The sequence below is a fragment of the Macaca fascicularis genome, chromosome 3 (assembly GCF_037993035.2).
Source record: "Macaca fascicularis isolate 582-1 chromosome 3, T2T-MFA8v1.1".
NCBI lineage: Eukaryota > Metazoa > Chordata > Mammalia > Primates > Cercopithecidae > Macaca > Macaca fascicularis.
Genome location: NC_088377.1, coordinates 170,852,988 through 170,874,448, shown reverse-complemented (window position 1 = coordinate 170,874,448; position 21,461 = coordinate 170,852,988). Strand labels below are relative to the sequence as shown.

Here is a 21,461-nt window from a genome sequence, read left to right as displayed (position 1 = left end):
AAATGAAAGGTTAAACGTCACCTCTCCATAGCCACAGACTACCACTTGCTTTCCACCAAACATCATGTCTGTTGTCCTTTTAAGTCTAGGGGAAAAAAACACATTAAATCAGAAAAATCTTCTCTTGTTTCTGCCTTGAGGTTAGATTGAATCTCTTTGTTTTCATGGGGTTTTTTGGTTGGTTTGTTTTTCATTTTGAAAGAAAGTCTGGTTTCTTTTTTTTTTTTTAAAGGGGTTTTCTGGTCTTTACCAGAAAATTTGCTAGACAAATTCTAAAAGAGCTGTAACACTGAAAGTCTGATTTCTATCCTAGAGAAACTAATGACCAGAAAGAAAAGTTGAATAAAATACATATTTTCTCACTCCCTGCCATCCAACCAATCCTGTATGTAAGGGTTTTTTTCCTTTTTTTCCCCCTTTCTTGCAAGTGGTACAGAAAAGGAAGAAGATGTAGATAACATAGTAATTTTTAAACATAAAAGCAACATACATTTATTAGATAATGTTTTGAAAATATAATATTTAGAAATAGAAAAGATACAAAGGAGAAAATAAAAATAATGTAATTTTAATTTACGAGGTGACAAAGCTCTGGCTTAATGGAGACATTATCCAGAGGTGCTACATGAATCCTTTCCAGAAATAACCAAAGCCAAAAAACTTAGAATCTCAACTTGACAACACAAGTTCATCTCAAAGATAATAAACAATACCCATCAAGAATTGATTCACGGCAACAGTAGAGGTTGTCAAATTTCTGTTTGGTGACTGAGTCATTGACATTCATGGCTGGAACACACAGCTTCCCAGCTTTGGACAGTTGGTACAGCCTGAGGATGAGTGAAGCCAAGAACAAAAAACATCGGAACGTTACAATCTACCATTGCTTTCATAGCAGGCCCCAGAAACACGATGATTGGGTAGGCATGAGAGCGTGAGACATGACTAGTTTCATCCTATTAGGTGGCCACCGAGAAACAAAGAATATCTTTCTAGAGCCTGCATATACAGCTTCACAATAAAGATTTTATTCAAAAGTCATGTGGGGAAAATCCTTGACCCATCTCTAAATTTTAAGGCCTTCACTGGAGACTATAAAAAGTGGGTGAGTGGGAGCGGGTTGAAGGTTGCAAAATTACCTACTGGGTACAATGTTCACTAAATCTGCACTGGTCTCACTGCCTGCCGGAACTACAAGTACATGAGACTACACCTGGCTGTTTGTGTTTTGTTTGTTTTGAGATGGAGTTTCACTCTTGTTGCCCCTGCTGGAGAGCAATGGTGTGATCTCGGTTCACTGCAACCTCCGCCTCCTGGGTTCAAGCGATTCTCTTGCCTCAGCCTCCTGAGTAGCTGGGATTACAGGCATCTGCCACCATGCCCAGCTAATTTTGTATTTTTAGTAGAGATGGGGTTTCTCCATGTTGGTCAGGCTGGTCTCAAACTCCCGACCTCAGGTGATCCACCTGCCTCAGCCTCCCAAAGCGCTGGGATTACAGGGGTGAGTCACTGCACCCAGCCTTCCAGCATTTTTTCTTTTTTTTAATAGAGACAGGGTCTCACTGTGTTGCCCAGGCTGGTCTCGAACTCCTAGACTCAAGTGATCCTCCCATCTTGGCCTCCCAAAGTGCTGGGTTACAGGCATGAACCACTATGCCCAGCTTAAACTGTGTATTAATTTCACTCATCTTTTTAATTATAAAAGGAGTAACTTTAAGTACTACTTTAAAAACCATGCTTAATCCCACTAATCTACTGCAACAATTTTAACTTTCAAATACACTCACAATTTGTTTTTTGTTTTTTTTTTGAGACGGAGCCTCACTCTGTCACCCTGGCTAGAGCGCAGTGGCGTGATCTCAGCTCACTGCAACCTCTGCCTCCCGGGTTCAAGCGATTTTTGTGCCTCAGCCTCCTGAGTAGCTGGGACTACAGGTGCGCGCCACCACACTTGGGTAATTTTTGTATTTAATAGAGACGGGGTTTCACCATGTTGGCCAGGCTAGTCTTGAATTCCTGACCTGTTTTGTACATTCAAAAAGATGATAATGTATTGAAGCAGTGACGGTGGCTGGTTCAGAATTTACTTCCCTAAAACTTTTTTTCATCCTTTTAGTTCTTTATGGGTGAAATAAATCATAGAAATGATCACAGAAATTGAACTGAAATAATTCCAATTTTACTCAGAGAATTATTGCTCATTTGAGAAGCAGAACCCTATATGTCCTTGCTTTCCATGTAAGAATGTAAGCTCTAAGATGGCAGAGTTTTTTTGTCTGTTTTGTCTACTGCTAGATTCCTAGCACCTAGAGCAGTTCCTCGTTCATTGTAGAAGTTCAATAAATATTTGTTGAATGAATGAATAAATGTGTCCAAAAAGGACAAGAAGTAATTGTTTACAATCACTAGAAAATGTGAGGACTTCACTTGTTCTCCCACCTGCCCCCTTCTCACTATTTTAGGTTCATTATTTGTGTTGTTAATTAAAAAAAAAAAAACAAGAGAGATCTGGTCACCTCAAAGCAAGCTGAGATCTGATCACCTCACAGCAAGTTGAAATGTTGTTACCTCATAGCAGGCTCCAATTTTTAACACGTGTTTTATAGGTATGTGTTTATAAGACTTTATGTCTAGACTGCATAAAACCAGGTATGCCCATGTCAAATCTTACCTATGAACTCCAGTAACACTCTCCTCTACTATGCCCTTGATTTTCTTAAACATGTTGGGATACTTTTTATAAATCCAGTGGGTAAGATCCCCTCCATCATCCAAGATCTGCAATAGTAAGCATCAATAACATCATTCACTTTGCTGAAGCCTCAAGGCTTCAGTGCTTCTCTGGGTCTTGCATCCCAATCTAATTAGCAATTTACAGATATTTAAAATTTCCCATATGGTTATGCAAAGTAACTTAAAGCCAGAGTAAATGCAATAATCTGCCAAATAGTCATTATATTGAAGTAAAAGACAATGAGAGAAGAAAGGCCAATTTTAATTCGCACAGCCAAACAACCCTCCCTATGATATATCTACTGCATCAAAATATACAGCAACTAACTGAGGATTTTCTTATGGATTGATAACTTGTGGTTATCTAGGCCACTAGATCTTGAATCTACTATAGGTATTCAGAAAGCCTAAATGGACTTTAAATATATTCAGTCAAGACTTAGTTTAAATAAGAGGCCTCAGTTTACACAGCCTCTTAAGAAAAAAAGAAAAATCAATCAATAAATGGTCAGATAATTAAGTCTCCCTCTCGGAACAATAGCTTATAAAACTGTATTCCATTAACCTTCTCTTCTCCCAAAGTATAGGCACTCTCCCACCCAAAATATCAGGCAGCACTGTAGGGTTTTGCCTAGCACAACCTCACACTCTGTAGAAACCAAATTAAAAATAACCAGGGAACCGTGCAGCATGTAGGTGTGCAAGCATGCTTCTGAACAGCTCATCTATCACTATTTCAGGTTGGGATTAAAGATAAACACAGTGCTGTGCCCACTGGAGCTTTCATCAGCAGAGAAAAGCTTTTGAATTATAAAGATAAAGAAAAACTTAGAACACTATCAGGCACGAGGCTATGATACTTCAGTCCTTCGCTAGGCTGTCAGAAGTGTTTAGCAGGACTCTGCAAATTGTTATACCCATCCTCCTGGAAAGTCCCACAGAACTGGGCTGCCTTCTGCTGACATGCACCCATCTTGCAGTCTCATCAATTATCAACTCTGCTGTAAGTGCCAAAACTGCCATTCTGGACCCCAGAGTACACAAAATCCCCAACCTCATGTCTACCACCTGATCTCTTTTTCTCTTTTGCTCTTGCTGTTGACCTATTTTCTCTCCCTCACTCAAACATTGCTTGAGAACCAGAATTCAAGTTAGGACTCTCATCAAAGCTTTTGTACTTGCTCCATACTACAAGTAGAAACCCCCAGAACAGATGCCCCAAGAAAGCAAAAGGCTCTTCTGAGTTTCTCTCTCCCATTCTCCATGTATGGAATCCCTCATGAAGTTTTCCCTTCTACAGAAAAGATAAGAGACAAGAGAGATTGAACAACTGGAAACTCTGTGTTGTAAGTCTCACTATTCTCATCCACTTTTCCCTTTTAAGGAAGATATGACACAGACAGGTAGTTGCTGCCTCTAAGATTTACTTAATGAACTCTGCCCATTATTCTCACCATGTAAATCTACTGCAGGAAATTCTTGTCATCAGGAAATCTTCCCAAGGGTGGGAAGTAAGGAAAAGTACTAAATCTTGACAGAATCTAAAGAGGTATGGGTCTTGTTTTCTGGGCTGACAACTGTTTTTGTCCTTGTCTTACTCTCTTTATTAACCTTCCTAGCAGTTTGTGCTGGTTCTACAGTTTGTAATGTTCTCCAGGTAAAATCCTAATGTCCTCCCTGGGTTCCTGACTTTAAAAATCAATGTTTTATTCCCAGGAGAAACTCCCTGGCATATCTGCTTTAGCATCTGTCAGTCACACTCCCTCGTGTCACTATTAAAACTGTTGGAACGAGCTGACTCATCTTACAGCCACTGTCAACTCTGCTCCCCCACCCCTTTAGGATATGAAGGCTCTAACCCAGCTTCCTCAAACAAGCCTGGTGCAGTGTGACCTGGATCACAGAATTCAGAAAGAAGCTACTTCTCTGCCACGCACCAAGTGAGGCCTGCTCTGCAGCCTTCAGCAGCAAGCAATGGTTGGACTAGAGCTTCAGGGATTCTTTTGTCAGCACATTCCCTAATTTCTGCCCCCTCCCCCAAGGGAAGGGGGCAGAATTATTTGCAAAATAGGAGCACCTCATAGTTTGTGTAGCTTTTTGGGGAGGGGGTTGGGGTGGGGGCACAGTTTCACTCTCTCACCCAGGCTGGATTGCACTGGTGTTATCTCGGCTCACTGCAGCCTCTACCTCCTGGGCTCAAGTGATCCTTCCACCTCAGCCTCCTAAGTAGCTGGGACTACTACTACAGGTGCATGCCAACACATCCTGCTAATTTTTGTATTTTTTTGTAGAGACAGTGTCTCCCTATGTTGCCCAGGCTGGTCTCGAACTCCTGGGCTGAAGGAATCTACCTGCCTTGGGCTCCCAAAGTGCTGGCATTACACGCCACCACACCCAGCCCTTTGTGTAGCTTTTTGCCTCTTTGCAAATCTAATGTGCTATCAGGCTTCAAGACTTGATCTAAAGAATAACACAAAAATAAAAATGAAGCAAAAATTACAACCCCAAAACTTTGCCTTGTTGTCTTTTTAAATGTGGGGAACGAATATAAAGAGAAGAAACTTGAACTTGGAAGCTCTTCAGGTTTACTATAAATGCATTATACGAACTCTATTATTTTTATTTTATTTTTCTAGTCCTGACTCACATGACAAGTATATGGATTCTAGAGAGAAGGCTAAGCATCTTGAGAGCTCTGAGGTGGTTTGTTTGGGTTTTTTGGTTGTTGTAAGGTGGGGGAGTAGGCAGTAGCAGGGAATGGAAACTCATTACTCTTGCTTTTTAACCAGCCACGTGTGAATCCTGGGCAGCACTTTAATGTTTCTAATGAATATAAATGCTTCCAACATTAGAACCAATAATTAAAGCACTTTGAGGTTATAAGAGCTTCAATACTCTTGGGGTACCCATAGCATAAGAATCTAGTTCTGCTGGAAATCCAGGTACGTCAGATAGAAATGAAGCCATTTTCCTTTCTTCTTGTTGGGAAACCCTCTCCCAGGCCATAACCTCCTCCCATCCCCATTCCTGACCCCTACAGAATTGTATTAGCAGAAATCTGACCCACCATGTTTGGCTGCCAGCCCTCCACATTCACACATCTATCAATGCACCACCAAAAGTCATCTTCTGACTCTCCCTTCCAGGCAAAAACAGGAAATCCTGAGAAAAAAAGGAACAAAGAGAAACCATTAAAGACCAAAAGAGGCTGATCGCCAAATTTTAGTGAGAAGATTCTGGTTCCTAATTTCCAACTCTCTCATTCTGCTATAATCCTTGGATTGACATTCTTCACTGATTGGCATTGCCTTCAGCCCCTTTATCCATTCCTTTGTCTTTGATGGTCATTCTGCTCTTATTAGCCCAATGAGGACAAGTAGAATGGACAAAAGTATGACAGCTGTTTAAAATGTAACGAGAGGGGGCCAGGCACAGTGGCTCACTCCTGTAATCCCAGCACTTTGGGAGGCTGAGGTGGGTGGATCACCTGAGATCAGGAGTTCAAGGCCAGCCTGGCCAACATGATGAAACCTGTCTCTACTAAAAATACAAAAATTAGCTGGGTGTGGTGGTGCACGCCTGTCGTCTCAGCTACTGGGGAGGCTGAGGCAGAAGAATGGCTTGAACCTGGGAGTCGGAGGTTGCAGTGAGCCAAGATCGTTGTTATTGCACTCCAGCCTAGGGGACAGGGCAAGATTCTGTCTCCAAAAAAAAAAAAAAAAAAAGTGACTAGAGGGAAAAGAAAAACCAGAAACAGTTACTTCTTGATCCACTCAAACTGGCATTCTCACCATTTCCCAATTACACTTTAATTTTTTTTGCTTCTATACTTTAATCATCCCACCCTATTATTAAGAAAAAAAAAAAGTGTTTTTCCACTTGCTAAAACGTTACTATAATTCATAGCCCAGTTAAGTGTCATGTTCCTAACGAAGCCTGATTAACCCAGCTGGAAATGAGCGCTCAAGGAATCTGAACTTTTCTTTTTCTTTTTGAGATGGAGTCTCGCTCTGACACCCAGGCTGGAGTGCAATGGCACCATTTCGGCTCACTGCAACCTCCACCTCCTGGGTTCAGGTGATTCTCCTGCCTCGGCCTCTTGAGTAGCTGGGACTACAGGTGCGTGGCACCACGCCCAGCTAATTTTTGTATTTTTAGTAGAGACGGGGTTTCACCATATTGGCCAGGCTGGTCTCGAACTCCTGACCTCATGATCTGCCCGCCTCAGGCTCCTAAAGTGCTGGGATTACAGGTGTGAGCCACTGCGCCCGGCCTTTTTTTTTTTTTTTGAGATGGAGTCTGGCTCTGTCCCCCAGGCTAGAGTGCAGTGGTGCAATCTCGGCTCACTGCAGCCTCTGCCTCCTGGGTTCAAGCGATTCTCCTGCCTCAGCCTTCTGAGTAGCTGGGATTACAGGTGCCCTCCACTACCCCCGGCTAATTTTTGTACTTTTAGTAGAGACGGAGTTTCACCATGTTGGCCACGCTGCTCTTGAACTCCTGACCTCAGGTGATCCACCTGTCTCGGCCTCCCAAAGTGGGAATCTGAACTTTTCTAAGCCTCTTGTTTGTATAGTGAATATGGATTTATAATCTGTCATGGCATTTATCATATATGCCCTTGTATCATTATTTATATATGTGTATTATCTCCTCACCAAAATATAAGATTCTGAGGGTAAAGACATTGCCTCGGCCGGGCGCGGTGGCTCAAGCCTGTAATCCCAGCACTTTGGGAGGCCGAGACGGGCGGATCACGAGGTCAGAAGATCGAGACCATCCTGGCTAACACGGTGAAACCCCGTCTCTACTAAAAATACAAGAAAATTAGCCGGGCGAGGTGGCGGGCGCCTGTAGTCCCAGCTACTCGGGAGGCTGAGGCAGGAGAATGGCGTGAACCCGGGAGGCGGAGCTTGCAGTGAGCCAAAATCGTGCCACTGCACTCCAGCCTGGGGCACAGAGCAAGACTCCGTCTCAAAAAAAAAAAAAAAAAAAAAAAAAAGACATTGCCTCATTTGCCCTTACAGCTCTTAGAGTAGGTCAGTAAGCATTTGTTTAAAAAAAAGAAATGGGGTTGCTGGGCACAGTGGCTCACGCCTGTAACCCCAGCACTTTGGGAGGCCAAGGCAGGCGGGTCACCTGAGGTCAGGAGTTCGAGACCAGCCTGACTAACATGGTGAAACCCCGTCTCTACTAAAAATACAAAAATTAGCCAGGTGTAGTGGAGGGCACCTGTAATCTCAGCTACTCAGGAGGCTGAGGCAGGGGAGTTGCTTGAACCCGGGAGGCGGAGGTTACAGTGAGCTGAGATCACACCATTGCACTCCAGCCTGTGCGACGGAGTGAGACTCTGTCTCAAAAAAATTAATAAATAAAATAAAAATAATAAAATAATAAAAATTAAAAATAGAAATTAAATTAAGAAATAAAAAAAAATGGGCTGGGCATGGTGGCTCACACCTCTAATCCCAGCACTTTGGGAGGATGAGGCGAGAGGATCACTTGAGGCCGGCTGTTTGAGAGTAGCCTGAGCAACAGAGCAAGACCTTGTGTCTTCAAAAAAATTTTTTAAGTTAGCTGGGCATGGTGGCATGTGCCTAAAGTCCCAGCTACTCAGAAGACTGAGGTGGGAGGATCACCTGTTCCCAGGAATTGAAGGATGCAGGGAAACACTATTGTACTACTGCACTCCAGCCTGGGTGACAGAGCAAGACTCTGTCTCTACTTAAAAAAAAAAGGAAAACGGCCGGGCGCGGTGGCTCAAGCCTGTAATCCCAGCACTTTGGGAGGCCGAGACGGGCGGATCACGAGGTCAGGAGATCGAGACCATCCTGGCTAACAAGGTGAAACCCCGTCTCTACTAAAAAATACAAAAAAATTAGCCGGGCGAGGTGGCGGGTGCCTGTAGTCCCAGCTACTCGGGAGGCTGAGACAGGAGAATGGCCTGAACCCAGGAGGCAGAGCTTGCAGTGAGCTGAGATCCGGCCACTGCACTCCAGCCTGGGCGACAGAGCAAGACTCCATCTCAAAAAAAAAAAAAAAAAAAAAAAAAGGAAAAGAAATGAATGCGTATTCACTGGGGTACACATTTACTATTTGTATTAATAAAGTATTAAATATTTTTCTATCATATATACAGCCATAAAATCTTATAAATAAGTAAATTAAAATGAAAGAACAAATGAAACGCTGAGCTGTACTGCCAAAGAGTAAAGGCAAGAGGCTGGCAAAGTCCAAATTTCTCTATTTCTTTTGTCCATCAACTACTAGTGGATGCTGTGATCAAATATTAATCTGCCAGGTCAAGTCCTCTTTACTCCTGAAGCAGAAACACCAAACATTAAATCAGGGCAAATTACTTGCTGGAAAACCAATAGGGTCACAAAACTAAGGGTGAAGCATTTTCTCCTGTAATCCATGTTACCTCAATGAGTAGTGTTCACTAGTGCTCTGCTATTAGTAAATCAGTGTGTCAAAACAAAGCATTACCTAATAATGGAATATTAGACAAAGGTAGATATTTGTCAACTGTAAAATGGCAAAGTTAACTAGATCATATTTGACAAGCGAAGGCCAGAAAAAGTAAATTCATCAAGAATTGAGATCTATTTCTTCCAAGATAGTTCTTTTATTGTCAACCTTCTTTAAAGATTTATGCTGAAACAACAGAGCTTTTTGGAGACTTACTTTAGCCAAAGGCACAGAGAACAAGCTCTTACCACTTTCTGCTAGAGCAGCAGCCACTTCATTGAGAGTGGAATAGATGTTGCAGGCAGCCCATCGGCACTGGGCCCCCAGAGCACCTAGAGTTTCCATAAGTACCTGTATTAAAGACAAAGCAGGGGATGAGCAAGCCTGGGCCAAACAACTAGTCAAGGAGATAAAGTTTATATATTTTACAATCAGAAAATACAACAGGAATGACTTAGGCCAGTGATTTTCAAGTTGGGCTCTACAGAACTTCTTCAGTATTCTAAGAAGAAGGCAAGTATTGGGGGAAGCCATGGGAAGAGGGAGGCTCCAGCTGACTCTATGTTTTTACCAATTTAAATTAAGCCTCCCCATAAGATTTAATAAATCAAGGACTTCAGAGCCAAAACTTTTCTTAAAAAACACAGATTTACAGTTCTGCTTCTGTTTAGAATACACAAAGCTACAAGAGAAGCTCCCACCTTAATGACATGAAAAAGCTGGGTAGCTACTAGGAAGGCTGAGGTGGGAGGACTGCTTGAGCATGGGAGATGGAGGCTGTAGTGAGTCGTGACTGTGCCACTGAACTCCAGCCTGGACAATAGAGTGAGACCCTGTCTCCAAAAAACCAAACACATGGCCAGGCATGGTGGCTCATGCCTGTAATCCCACTTTGGGAGGCTGAGGTGGGTCATTACCTGAGGTCAGGAGTTCGAGACCAGCCTGGCCAACATGGTGAACCCTATCTTTACTAAAAATACAGAAAAATTAGCCGGGCATGGTGGCGCACGCCTGTAGTCCCAGCTACTTGGGAGGCTGAGGCAGGACAATGGCTTGAAACGGTGAGACAGAGGTTGCAGTGAGCTAAGATTGTACCACTGCACTCCAGCCTGGACAACAAGAGCAAAGCTCTGTCTCAAATGGCCGAGCGCAGTGGCTCACGCCTGTAATCCCAACACTTTGGGAGGCTGAGGCGGGCAGATCATGAGATCAGGAGATCGAGACTATCCTGGCTAACATGGTGAAACCCCGTCTCTACTAAAAACACACAAAAAAATTAGCCAGGCGTGGTGGCGGGTGCCTGTAGTCTCAGCTACTCGGGAGGCTGAGCCAGGAGAATGGTGTGAACCTGGGAGGCGGAGCTTGCAGTGAGCCGAGATTGCACTATTGCACTCTAGCCTGCGTGACACAGCAAGACTCCGTCTCAAAACAAAACAAAAAAAAACCCAAAACGAACAAACACACACACACAAACCCCCAAAACTGGGTAATCTACAAAGCCAAACTCTTCTTGAGCCCATCAAAGAGCTGAGGCCGTAAAGCACAGCTGAGGCCGTAAAGCACCGAAGTGAACTGCCCTCCAAAGAGTGACACATCCTTTTAAAGAGAGAGGGAAGACTGTTTTACCTTTGGCAGCGCATGTGAGGAAGAAATGGCTGCCGCAGATGAGGATAAGAAAATGTCAGCTAAACTTTTGAACAATTAGGAAAGGCTGGGTGTGGGAAAGTGTGTCAATGTGGAATTTGTTGAAGCTCCAGGCACAAGTAGATTTCCCATTCACATGCAGGCTGTCTTCCAGAGGCTTCCACCCAGTGCTCAAAAGAAAGACTGGGGCAGGGAACTGATTGGCTGTGCTCAGAAACAGACATGAAACCTGGGCACTTCCCTATACTCTTCTCTCATAGGAAGCAAAAGCCTCAAGCTATAGGAAGAGCAGGAAGTGGGCCTGCTATTAGGGACCAGGCAAAGATCCACTGTTTCTGGAGGAAGGCAGAAGCAAAAACTCTCTGCCTCTGGGAGAGGCACAGGAAAAACTTTTGGGCCCAGGACAGTTCACTGATACAAAGTAAGGATCTGCTACCTCTCTAGCTCTCCAGGGAGGGCAGGAAAATATGTCTTGCCCAAGACCCACCACAGATGCAAGGCAAAGTTTGGCTGCTACAGATAGGAGAGGCAGGAATATTGAGAAAACCCTGCCCTCACAGACGTCTGCCTAAGACTGAGACCGCACCAGAGATCCAAAAACCCCACTTGCCCTCACCGTGTGCTTAGCCCCAGGAAACAAGGAGCAGCAGTCTAGTATGGCAGATGGGACAGGTACTTGAAAAGAGGACACTTCTGTGGCACACGTGTGCAGAAGTAGCTGAAAACTGAGGGTAAAGCAGAAATACTGAGGAATGTCCTTTGGTAACCTCAAATTACAAGGTTATAGCAGTCCACTGCTGGAGGAATTTGAAGCCTTTATTGGTATACAACAAACTCTAAATCCAGCCCAATTCATGACTATAATGAAAACTAATATACTACCACTCAATTAAAAATGTCAGGACATATAAAAAGTAAAAACAAAACAAAACAAAACAAAAAAAAAACACTGTCAGGAAATGAGTAAACAATAGAGGCAGGCTCTCAAATGAGCCAGATGTTTGATCACACAGGAGCTTTAAAATAACTATGATTAATATGTTTATGTTATTTATTTTTACTTTTTTAGGGTCTTGCTATGTTGCCCAGGCTGGAGTAATATGTGTATGTTAAAGGATCTAGTTGAGAAAGACAGACAACATCTATGAATAGACAGAAAATTTCAGCAGAGATGGAAACTATAAAAAGTCAAATACAGGCCGGTGCGGTGGCTCTGGCCTGTAAAGGCTAGCACCTTGGGAGGCTGAGGTGGGCGGATCACCTGGGGTCGGGAGTTTGAGACCAGCCTGACCAACATGGAGAAACCCCATCTCTACTAAAAATACAAAATTAGCCGCTTGGTGGCACATGCCTGTAATCCCAGTTATTCGGGAGGCTGAGGCAGAAGAATCGCTTGAACCCAGGAGGTGGAGGTTGTGGTGAGACAAGATTGCGCCATTGCACTCCAGCCTGGGCAACAGGAGCAAAATTCTGTCTTAAAAAAAAAGGCAAATACAAATGCCAGAAAAAAAAATGTCAAATTAAAAGTTCCTTCAACAGGTTTATCATCAGACTGGGCACATCCAGGGACAGAATCAGTGAACTTGAAGATAGACCAATAAAATTTACTGAACTGAGCCAGGCACAGTGGCTCATGCCTGTAATCCTAGCACTTTGAAAGGCTGAGGCAGGAGATCGCTTGAGGCCAGGAGTTTGACACCAGCCTGGGCATCACAGCAAGATCTCATTTCTACATAAAATTAAAAAAATTAGCCAGGCATGATGGTACATGCCTGTAGTCCCAGTTACTTGGGAGACTGGGGCAGGAGGAACGCTTGAGCCCAGGAGTTTGAGGCTGCAATGAGCCTGCAATGACCGTACCATTGCACTGCAGCCTGGGTGACACAGTGAGACACTACTCAACAAAACAAAACAACAACAAAAAAAGAAATTACTGAACTGAAATACAAAAAGAAAAAGACTGGCAGAAAAAAATCAGAACAGAGTGCTTAAAATCTATGGGATCTATGGGAATCTATGGATTCTTTCCCTCTTTGCCTTCTGGAACTCCAATTACATGTATGGAGAGGAAAAAAAGAGGATCTGGGAACAATGACATTTCAAAACCAAACAGCACATTAGTGCCCAGATCCACTAAAAGGAGCCAGGCATTCTGGGAGAAATGGCTGATTCCAAGAGTAGGACATGGAATGTTCAAGATAAGCGGAGGTGATCTTGTACCAAAAGCAAGGAAGTGTTCAAAGAATGAAAGCGACATGTCAAAAGACAAGTCACAGAAGCCACACTGAAGAGGCTCTCCCTGGTCAAATTGGTAACAAGATGATCATGTAAGTAAGTAATGATAGTAATGGATTATAACTTATTAAATAAAATAGGAAACAGTGATTCCATACAAATAAAAATAATGAATAAATCAAAGATAAAGAATGAGATATTTACAGTTTCATAGTATTACCTCACATAAACATATTAATTCTATTTTTATTTATTTTTGAGACAGGGTCTCACTCTGTCACCCAGGCTGGAGTGCAGTGCAATCTCAGCTCACTGCTCACTGTAATCTCTACCTTCCGGGCTCAATCAATCCTCCCACCTCAGCCTCCCGTAGCTGGAACTACAGGCACATGCCACCACACCTGGCTAACTTTTGTATTTTTTTGTAGAAATGGTGTTTTGCCATGTTGCCTAGGCTAGTCTTGAACTTCTGGACTCAAGTGATCTCTGCCAGCCTTGACCTCCCAAAGTGCTGGGATTACAGGCGTGAGCCATCGCACCCAGTCTAAAAAACATATTAATTATAAACTGGGAAAAATAACTTTTACAGAGGAAAATCCTGGCAGACAATATCTCAATCAAGGGATTAAAGTGAACATCATCAGTTCTGGGACAAACTGAAATCATGTGCCACCTGACAGGATGTATCACTTCCCTGTATTCCCATCATAGATGCATAGCCTGAATCTCATAATGAGGAAGCATCAGAAAAATCCAAATTGAGGAAATTCTACAAAATAATTGATCTGTAATCTTCAAAAGTGTCAAGGTCATGAAAATCAAAGAAAGATTGAGAAAGTATTCTGTACTAATGAAGATTAAAAAGACATGACAATTAAATGTGACATATAACCATGGGCTGGATTCTTTTGTTACAAAAATATTATCAGAACAACAAGTGAAACTCCAGTGGGATCTAAGGATTAGATGGTAATAATGAATCAATGTTAATTTTCTACTTCTGATGGTTATACTGGTTGTACAGGAAAATGTCCTTGTTTGTAGAAAATATACACTAAGGTATTTGGGGAATGCTATGGTCTGAATGTATGTCCTCCCCCCACAGAGTCATATGTTAAAAACTAACCCCCTAGGTGATGATGGTATTAAAAAGTGATTATGGAAGTGATTGGGAGGTGATTAGACATGAGAGTTCTACCCTCACAAATGGGATTAGTGTACTTATAAAACAGGCCTGAGGAAGCTTGCTTTCCCCTTTGGCCATGTGAGGGCACATAGAAAGCGCCATATATGAGGAACAGGCCCTCACCAGACACTGAATCTGCTGGCGCCTTGATCTTGGACTTCCCAGCCTCCAGAACTGTGAACAATAAATATCTATTGTTTATTAATTACCCAGTCTAAGGTATTTTGTTATAGCAGCCCAAATGAACTAAGATAAGGGTGAAAGAGTATTAGGTTGGCAAACAAAGCAAAATTTCTTTGTAGTTATTTTTTAAAGGAAAAAAATGTGGGGTGGAAACAATAAATTAATATTAAAATTGGTAAGCTAATTGTGATTAATCCATTCAGGAAAAAAATAGAAAAGGAACCATGAAGGGTGGTAATGCTCAGTGGGCCTAAGGGTAAAAAACAAACTAGATGTAATTCAGCAACATGAGACAGTAGAGAAGCACTTACTATTTTAAGCTACCACACTGAAGTCTCATGTCGCTGACTGAGCAGGCCAAAAAAGATTCAAGAGTGTTTCTGTCTTGATTCATTAGTCTGTAGCTCCAAAATAGATAGCTTTTCAATTTATTATATTAATTTTGGGCAGTCAAGGTACTCTTTTCCTCGGAGAACATATAACCCAGAAAAGTCTCATAGTGAAGATGCTAATAGTAGCTGTCTGTACCTTGAGGAATCTCTAATGTTCTGAATCAGGAATGTGACCATATAAGTGTTGTGCTTTGGGAGACATGATCTTTGGAAAGCTGATCTAGCCACACAGATGACCCAGATCTTATGGATCCCCATAAAAGATTCCAGACCATTGCTCAATATTCCAATTTCCCTATAGTGGTCTCATTATGGTTAGCAACTCCATATACACTGCATCTCTGGTGATAAAAGAGGAGATCTAGAAAATTGTGGGGGCATTTTTGGTTGCCACAATAATTGGAAGGAGAGTGCTACTGGCATTCAGTGGACAGGACCAGGAATCTCTATATTCTGAAAGTGTCTCAACAAAAAACTGTGTCTGTAGCTGGTACAATTTTCAAATGTCAAAACGAAAGTTCACATGGGTGAAAAACCTATCTACAATTATCTGAGTACTCAAATCTAATTCCACTTTACAAATTAGCAAAAAGTAGTTTTGTAGTTTTAATACAAAACAATAGTTTTTCCAGGAATGTAACAGCTATATAAATGAAGAGAAAACTCATACTTTTTGTTGTTCTTGTTGTTCAGAAGTTTACAAAAAGTTGTTTACTATTTCAGAAAATCATGGCAATGCTGCTCTGATGCTCTGGAATCAATAACACATTTCTTTCTGTCTTCAAATAATACTATTTCAAATAATACTGTGAAATAGTACAAATATCTGATTGTTCTACTATAGTTGTCCTTGAGTATTTACATATTGAAATACACATTATTTTAAGTATTGTACTTTCTTTTTTTCCTCCTTCATATTTCAGTTAAGATTTTGTATTGATTTTTTTTAAAGATTATATGTACCTAGACATGTTATATCTGAATTTCACTTCAGGATAATTCAGGGACACTGCAAAAAAAAAAGTTTTTTAATAAAAAGGGGACATTAAAACTGATGAGAGTAAGGTAGGAATCACTGGTGTAAGCAAATCATGGTAATTCCAAGCCCCTTGCTAGGACTGATGGAGCACAGGCACGTGATCCAGTTCTGCCCAATGAGACATGATGGAGTATCCTGGAGGGACTTCTCTTGAGCGAGGAAGAAATGGTCCCTCTTCTTTTTCATGTCAGTTTGTGATGACTAGAATAGCTGTAAGCATCTTGCTATCAGCTTGAGGGTGAAGTAAGCATACTGAGGAGGCAGCTCCAAGAGAATCAGAGAGGTGAAGCTGGAACCCTGAGATCCTGCATCTGAAGTCTGCCTTCCCTTTGGACTTTCTGCTATGTACTGTGATAAATTCCTTTATGTGACATAACTTTTATTACAGTCTATTGTTACAATTGCTCTCTTTTATTTTGAGTTATTGTTGTTCATTTCTTACTGTGTTGAATTTATAGCTGTCTCTCAGTATCCTCAGGGAATTGATTCCAGGACTCCCATGGATACCAAAATCTGAGGATGCTCAAGTCCCTTATATAAAATGATGTAATGGGCTGGGCGCGGTGGCTTAAGCCTGTAATCCCAGCACTTTGGGAGGCCGAGACGGGCGGATCACGAGGTCAGGAGATCGAGACCGTCCTGGCTAACACGGTGAAACCCCGTTTCTACTAAAAAATACAAAAAAAAAAAAAAAAACTATCTGGGCGAGGTGGCGGGCGCCTGTAGTCCCAGCTACTCAGGAGGCTGAGGCAGGAGAATGGTGTGAACGCGGGAGGCGGAGCTTGCAGTGAGCCGAGATCCGGCCACTGCACTCCAGCCTGGGTGACAGAGCGAGACTCCATCTCAAAAAAAATAAAAATAAAATAAAATAAAATGATGTAATGTTTGCATATAATCTGTGCACATCCTTCTGTATATTTTAAAGCATCGCTAGGTTATTTATAATACCTAATACAGTGTAAATGCTATGTAAATAGTTGTTATATTTCTTATCTGTTATTTTTTATTGCTGTATTATTTTATTTTCTGAATATTTTTGATCTGTAGTTGGTCAAATCCTCAGGAAGCAGAACTGGTGGATATGGAGGGCCAATTGCATAAATTAAATTTGATCATAGGTATATATGTACAGGAAAAAACATAATATATATAGGGTTCAGTACTGCCTGAAGTTTCAGGTGTCCACTAGGGGTCTTGAAACTTATCCCCCACAGACAAAGCAGGAGGACTACTATATATTGAAGTTAAAATCTTGACTCTGTGATTTCTAGCTGTATAACCGTAAACAAATATTTTAGGCCCTCTGAGCCTCAGCTTCTTCGTTTATAAAATGGAAACAAGAATACCTCCTTTATATGGCCATTATAAGGATTAATGAGCTAATACTTGTTAAGCTCTTAACTCGGTGCTTGGCATCTTGTAAGCTTTCGGTAGCTCGTGGCTATTATTAACTATTGTTATTAAAAGGAGAAAAGAAAAGAACTCACAGCAGTCTGAGCAGTGATGTGTGTGCAACCCACGATTTTGGCTCCAGCCAAAGGCTTTTCTCCTTGAGCTCTCTTCCTCAAAGCCATCAATGCAGGCATTTCTGAAAAGCCCCAATAAATACAGCAATATTAAAGAAGAGGGAATAAGAGATAAAAGAACAAACAGAAAAACTTATTTTCTTAAGTTAAGATCCTTCCCCTGATCAGGTTAGATTAGGTTTCTCCAGGGATCAAGACATTAAACCTGAATTTTCCTTTATAAAGGGCTTTCAGAGGTTCCAGGGTTCTGATTCTCTATATTCCTGTCCTTATCCAGTCTCTCTCCCTTTTTTTTTCCCCAAATATAGGGTTCCTTCTAGACTTGCCAGATTTCCCCAGTGTTTTCTGAACTCATATTTCTTTTGTTATAAGTATTCTTATCACATAGAAATTTCACCAGACCCCAGACATAAAAAGGGATGAATACAGACAAAAAGACACAGGCAGGTTAAGAAGGAAAAGGTGCTTGTTTTCTTTACCTTGTTCAGCAATTTCAATTTCTCTTCGTCCAAACTCTGCCTGTTTGATGTTCTTAACACAGAAGTCACTGCTTCCCTTAGAGTTCTTTTGCTGCTTGTCCCTGGGGGATGTCTCATCATCAGAGCTATCTGTATATGAAGCCGCTGGAATGACAGAATAAAAAACGCTCAGGAAATAAAAAAATGCTTCCTCTAAAATTCCAAACCACAGAGCGAACTGAGGCTTCTCTAGCCACCTAACGCCATATAAATTTTTTACCTCTGGTAAGCAACTACATGCTATACACAGACCAGAAGAGGGAAGCTGAAAGAGATTGCCAAAGACATTCTTCCTGGATAGCCTTAACTTGAAATTAGGGTTAACTTCATCTTCAGAACACACAGAGGTCCTTGAATATGCAAAAAGGGAAGGTTACACCACGGTAGCATTAGGTGAAAGTTCCTAATGCAAGATCATGGTCATTAACCTGTGGATTTTTGGGATTCTAGCTACTCTGCTCTGTGTGCTGCTTAAATATTTGATATAATTTGTGTTTTAGTACAATTACTGAACAGATAAGACCTAGAAAATAAGGAATCCATGGGAAAGTAATTAAGAACCACATAAAAAGTATTTGTCTGACATAACAGAGCTTTCTTTTTTAAGACGGACTCTGATGAGGCTGAATTGTGCCTGCAGACCTAATTAGACATTAACAATGAAGTATTCAATGTGCTCTCCCTTCTTGCTGGCCTCAGTGGGTCCCGCGTTAGGCATTTTAGACTCCCAAAGAAGTGAATAAATCCTCTTTGGTACAATAAAATGCTCTGATAACTAATCCATTTAGCAACATACACTAGAGTGTGAAAGGTCCAAAACTTTTTATCATGGCTAACAGGCAGCTGCTTGCTACTGCTATTCACATGCTTAGCTGGGGTCTTTTTAGTCTTCACAGGATTCTGTAGTTACTAACCACTTGCTAGATTATTTGAAGCAGCGTCCTTCCCTGATTTGCATTTGAATTTCTGAAGATAGTTCTTAACCTCCAAGTTTTTTGGGGGGTTAAGAAACACTCTCTAGAAAAAGGTTTGTATCTCTCAATGGAGTAAAGTACTGCCATCACTTTTAAGGGTAGAAAACTGTGAAAGCTCAGAGTGCCTATGGTCTATGATACTCTGATCTACTTATATCCAGAGAATTAAGCATTTCTGAGATTTCTTAGCAAACGGTCTATCTCTGGGAGGGCTGTAAAAGGCAAGTCTGACCTTGCCCAGTTAATCAGGCATGGCACTACAAACCATTTGGGCAGGAGGGGCTTGAGAATCTCTCATGGAGCTGGAGCAAAGTCCTAACACGAGGCAACAGGAATGAACATGGGCACCAGGGGAGGTGAGGGAATTAGTAAATCCCCAAAGAGACTTTTGTTCTTGAAAGGAGCTAATCTGTACAAAAAGTTTGTGTTCTCTCTCCTAGGGTGAGTGAAAGCTCAAAGTACTTTTGGCAACAGAACCCAGAAACAGCTTTCCGGGAAGTCATCTGTTTTACTAATCAATATTCAGAAATACCTAATAAACTAGAGGCTTAGGGGAACCATGCTTCTACCACCTGAGAGAGAAAAAAATAGCCATCCCTAACCCTGATCCAGATTTATGGGAAAATTACTTTTGAAGAAAGTGTTCATATTCAGAATATCCTGAAATCTCAAATCCTTTTTCAGAGTCATGATGACTTTTATGCTTCCCAATGGCCATTCAAATATATTGGTCATGTGTTCTGGAGTCAGTCTTTGATTTGAGTCTCAGTCTCTGTTTCTGGGTGTATAAAGCGGAGCTGATCCATTTGAAAGAGTTGTTAATTTACTCACGTATTCAGTCATTCACACACTCGGTTGTTTATTCAAATTTTAATTATGCATCTATTGTGTGCTAGACATAGTCTAGGTGCTGGAAATATAGGACAGATATAGATGGTCCTTACCTTCATGGAGTTTTCAGTCAAGTCAGTGAGTCAAAGAAGAAATAACTAGTTACAAAATTAGTTATTTAGAGCTTAAAAAAAAAGTTGTAATGTGTGCTGTAAAGCAGAAATCAGGATGTCATAAGACTATATAATAGGAGAACATGACTTATCAGAGTCAAGTGGTTGAGCAGATTAAGTAAGATAATATATGTAAAGTGCTTAGTGCAATGCTTGGCATACAGTAATTAAGCACTCAATAAATGATACCTGATATTACCCACTTCTGCACATATTTTAAATTCAGTTCCAGATATAACATCTTTAAGGGTTCTTACTCAGCTTTAGGATTTTGAATGGGAAAAGAATGACATACATACATTATCATTTAGCAGTTTCTCTTTTTTTATACCTCCATCATCTCCTACTAATCTACCCAAGCAGCAGGTGGTTGGCTGGCAGTGATTTGAGAGGTTGAGACTGGAGTCCTAACTCTACCCAGAAGAGATCCCCCTCCCTATGCCTCTTTAGTTTCTCAGAATGAATCAGAAGAAAACAAAAAAGCAAAACAAAATTTGAAAACTTCCCCTTAAGGGAAGCATTCCAATTTCCGGCTTCACCATTTTTCCCCCCGAACTCAAAGAAAAAAAAAAAAATCTTTATACCACTTCCCTATTCTAAAAGCTGGAAAAAAAAGTATTTTACTTTCTTAACAGTAGTCAAGTAGTTACAGTTAATTCAACCAATGTTTTTCTTTGAGCCAGAATGTATTTATTTTCCAAGAGCCTTTTTTTTTTTTTTGAAGACAGAAGGTCTTACTCTGTCACTCAGGCTGGAGCACAGTGGCACGATCTCGGCTCACTGCAACCTCCGCCTCCTGGGTTCAAACAATTCTCCTGCCTCAGCCTCCCTAGTAGCTGGGATTACAGGCGCCTGCCACTGTGCCCGGCTAATTTTTGCATTTTTAGTAGAGACGGGTTTCGCCATGCTGGCAGGCTGGTCTTGAACTCCTGACCTCAGGTGATCCACCCACTTTGACCTCCCAAAGTGCTAGGATTAGAGGCTTGAGCCACCATGCCCGGCCTCAAAGAACTCCTTATACGGACCTGCTATCAGGTAAGAACCAAAAATATCAGTTGTCTAGATTGTCCTACTATGCGGATACGACATGGCTGACAGATCCAGACCAAGAGAATGTATTACTAGTTCTGCAAACACAGTGGAAAGGTTATTGCTGAATTAGTGACATTTACTCATTTATTCTTTGAATCCATACTCATTTCTGCCACAGAGTAACAAACTCATGATGACAGTTGAGATAGCATTAAGGATTGTTCCTAGGAAAATTTAGAGAAACCCAGCACATACGCACAAACACACTTGAACAGAGTTTCTAAAATATTTGTAATTGCCAGCATACTCTAAAGCCCAGAGTCATAGTTTAAATAAGCGAGAACAACCAATAACCTACTAAAATAGTCCTGAAATCCTAGCTCTAGCTTCAACCCTAAGTGGTTAAGTGACCAATTTTCAATTTATCTAACTGTAAACTGTAACAGATTCCCTCTTTCCTCATGCTCTTTCCCCCAACTACCACCAGAAAAGTCTTATGAATCAATGAGATGATAACCAGAAGGGTT

The 21,461-nt window shown here is 41.5% G+C and overlaps 1 protein-coding gene and 1 non-coding gene across 9 annotated transcripts in view; both read right to left on the bottom strand.

Annotated features, from left to right (window-relative positions):
• Positions 1-21,461, bottom strand: part of AHCYL2 (adenosylhomocysteinase like 2) — a 212,763-nt gene that overhangs the window by 24,802 nt on the left and 166,500 nt on the right. For all 8 annotated transcript variants that reach the window (XM_005550750.4, XM_074035973.1, XM_005550744.4 and 5 more), the window contains 7 exons: positions 17,886-18,029; positions 17,368-17,468; positions 9,450-9,552; positions 5,801-5,895; positions 2,672-2,778; positions 714-830; positions 22-85 (listed from right to left, as the gene is read on the bottom strand). In XM_005550750.4, the coding sequence (XP_005550807.1) occupies positions 22-85; positions 714-830; positions 2,672-2,778; positions 5,801-5,895; positions 9,450-9,552; positions 17,368-17,468; positions 17,886-18,029 (731 nt within the window). The remainder of the gene's footprint in view (positions 1-21; positions 86-713; positions 831-2,671; positions 2,779-5,800; positions 5,896-9,449; positions 9,553-17,367; positions 17,469-17,885; positions 18,030-21,461) is intronic.
• On the bottom strand, positions 231-292 carry LOC123572619 (U7 small nuclear RNA). Its single transcript, XR_006697179.1, has one exon. It is a non-coding gene; the product is annotated as a U7 small nuclear RNA (small nuclear RNA).